Here is a 1,060-nt window from a genome sequence, read left to right as displayed (position 1 = left end):
CGAAAAACCCCGCATCGTAGGTGTGTTTTTTAAAGTTTTTTTTTTTTTTTTTTTTTTTTTTTTTTGGGGGGGGTTTAGATACACTTTAACTTTTGTTATCACCACTGTGCTGATGATTGCGGTAATGCATGGATTTCCTATCAATAGGCTTTACAGGAGACACTACAGACATCTAACCGAGAACTGGAGGAGAATATTACCAGACTGGAGCAGGAGCTAGATGGAGAGAGAGAGCGGGGGTCAGAGCTGGACAATACGGTAACATATCCATAAGAAAGCAGCCTATCCAATAACTAGAGACCGGTGACATCACATAGAATGCAGCCTATCCATTCACTAGAAAGCGGTGACATCACTGAGAATGCAGCCTATCCATTCACTAGTGACCGGTGACATCACTGAGAATGCAGCCTATCCCTTCACTAGATACCGGTGACATCACTGAGAATGCAGCCTATCCAATCGCTAGAGACCAGTGACATCACTGAGAATGCAGCCTATCCATTCACTAGATACCGGTGACATCACTGAGAATGCAGCCTATCCAATAACTAGAGACCGGTGACATCACTGAGAATGCAGCCTATCCAATAACTAGAGACCGGTGACATCACTGAGAATGGAGGAACATAGACTGTCTGTCTCTGTCAGTGCCAAAAAAAGATTAACAAATCTCTAAAAAAATATTTTTCAGCTCTCTGAACTGAATGAGAAAATCAAAGCTCTGGAAGATAGTTTAAAAAGCGAGAAGTCTTTGAAGGAAGAGGTGAGATTTCGGAGGGAACTTTTCTTTTTAGATGGGAAATTCTGCACTCTGCTACCTTAGGCAGTACTTTGCTAGAACGTGTCACATGACCTGACTTCTTTGTACAGATCCGCACAACACGGAAAGTGTTTGAAATCACCCAAGGACAGATGGAGTCATCGGTGTGCGATGCAGTGGAAGAGCAGGACTACCTACAGGAGAGCATTAAACAGGTAAGCTACTACCGAGAAATAAAGAGGGACTGTTTTCTTCTACAATTTTTTTTTTTTGGGGAAAAAAAAAATATCAAACAGC

General features: G+C 42.2%; 1 protein-coding gene across 1 annotated transcript in view; it reads left to right on the top strand.

Annotated features, from left to right (window-relative positions):
- The window catches only part of MIA2 (melanoma inhibitory activity 2), a 28,171-nt gene that overhangs the window by 4,360 nt on the left and 22,751 nt on the right, over positions 1–1,060 (top strand). The window contains 3 exon segments of the mRNA XM_018563684.1: positions 148–258; positions 695–766; positions 874–978. Coding sequence (XP_018419186.1) covers positions 148–258; positions 695–766; positions 874–978 — 288 coding nt within the window.

The sequence above is a fragment of the Nanorana parkeri genome, unplaced genomic scaffold (assembly GCF_000935625.1).
Source record: "Nanorana parkeri isolate BGI_ZX_2015 unplaced genomic scaffold, ASM93562v1 scaffold685, whole genome shotgun sequence".
In the NCBI taxonomy this organism is placed as follows: Eukaryota; Metazoa; Chordata; class Amphibia; order Anura; family Dicroglossidae; genus Nanorana; species Nanorana parkeri.
The sequence above is the reverse complement of the archived record's forward strand: the minus strand, read 5'-3'. Positions and strand labels throughout refer to the sequence as shown.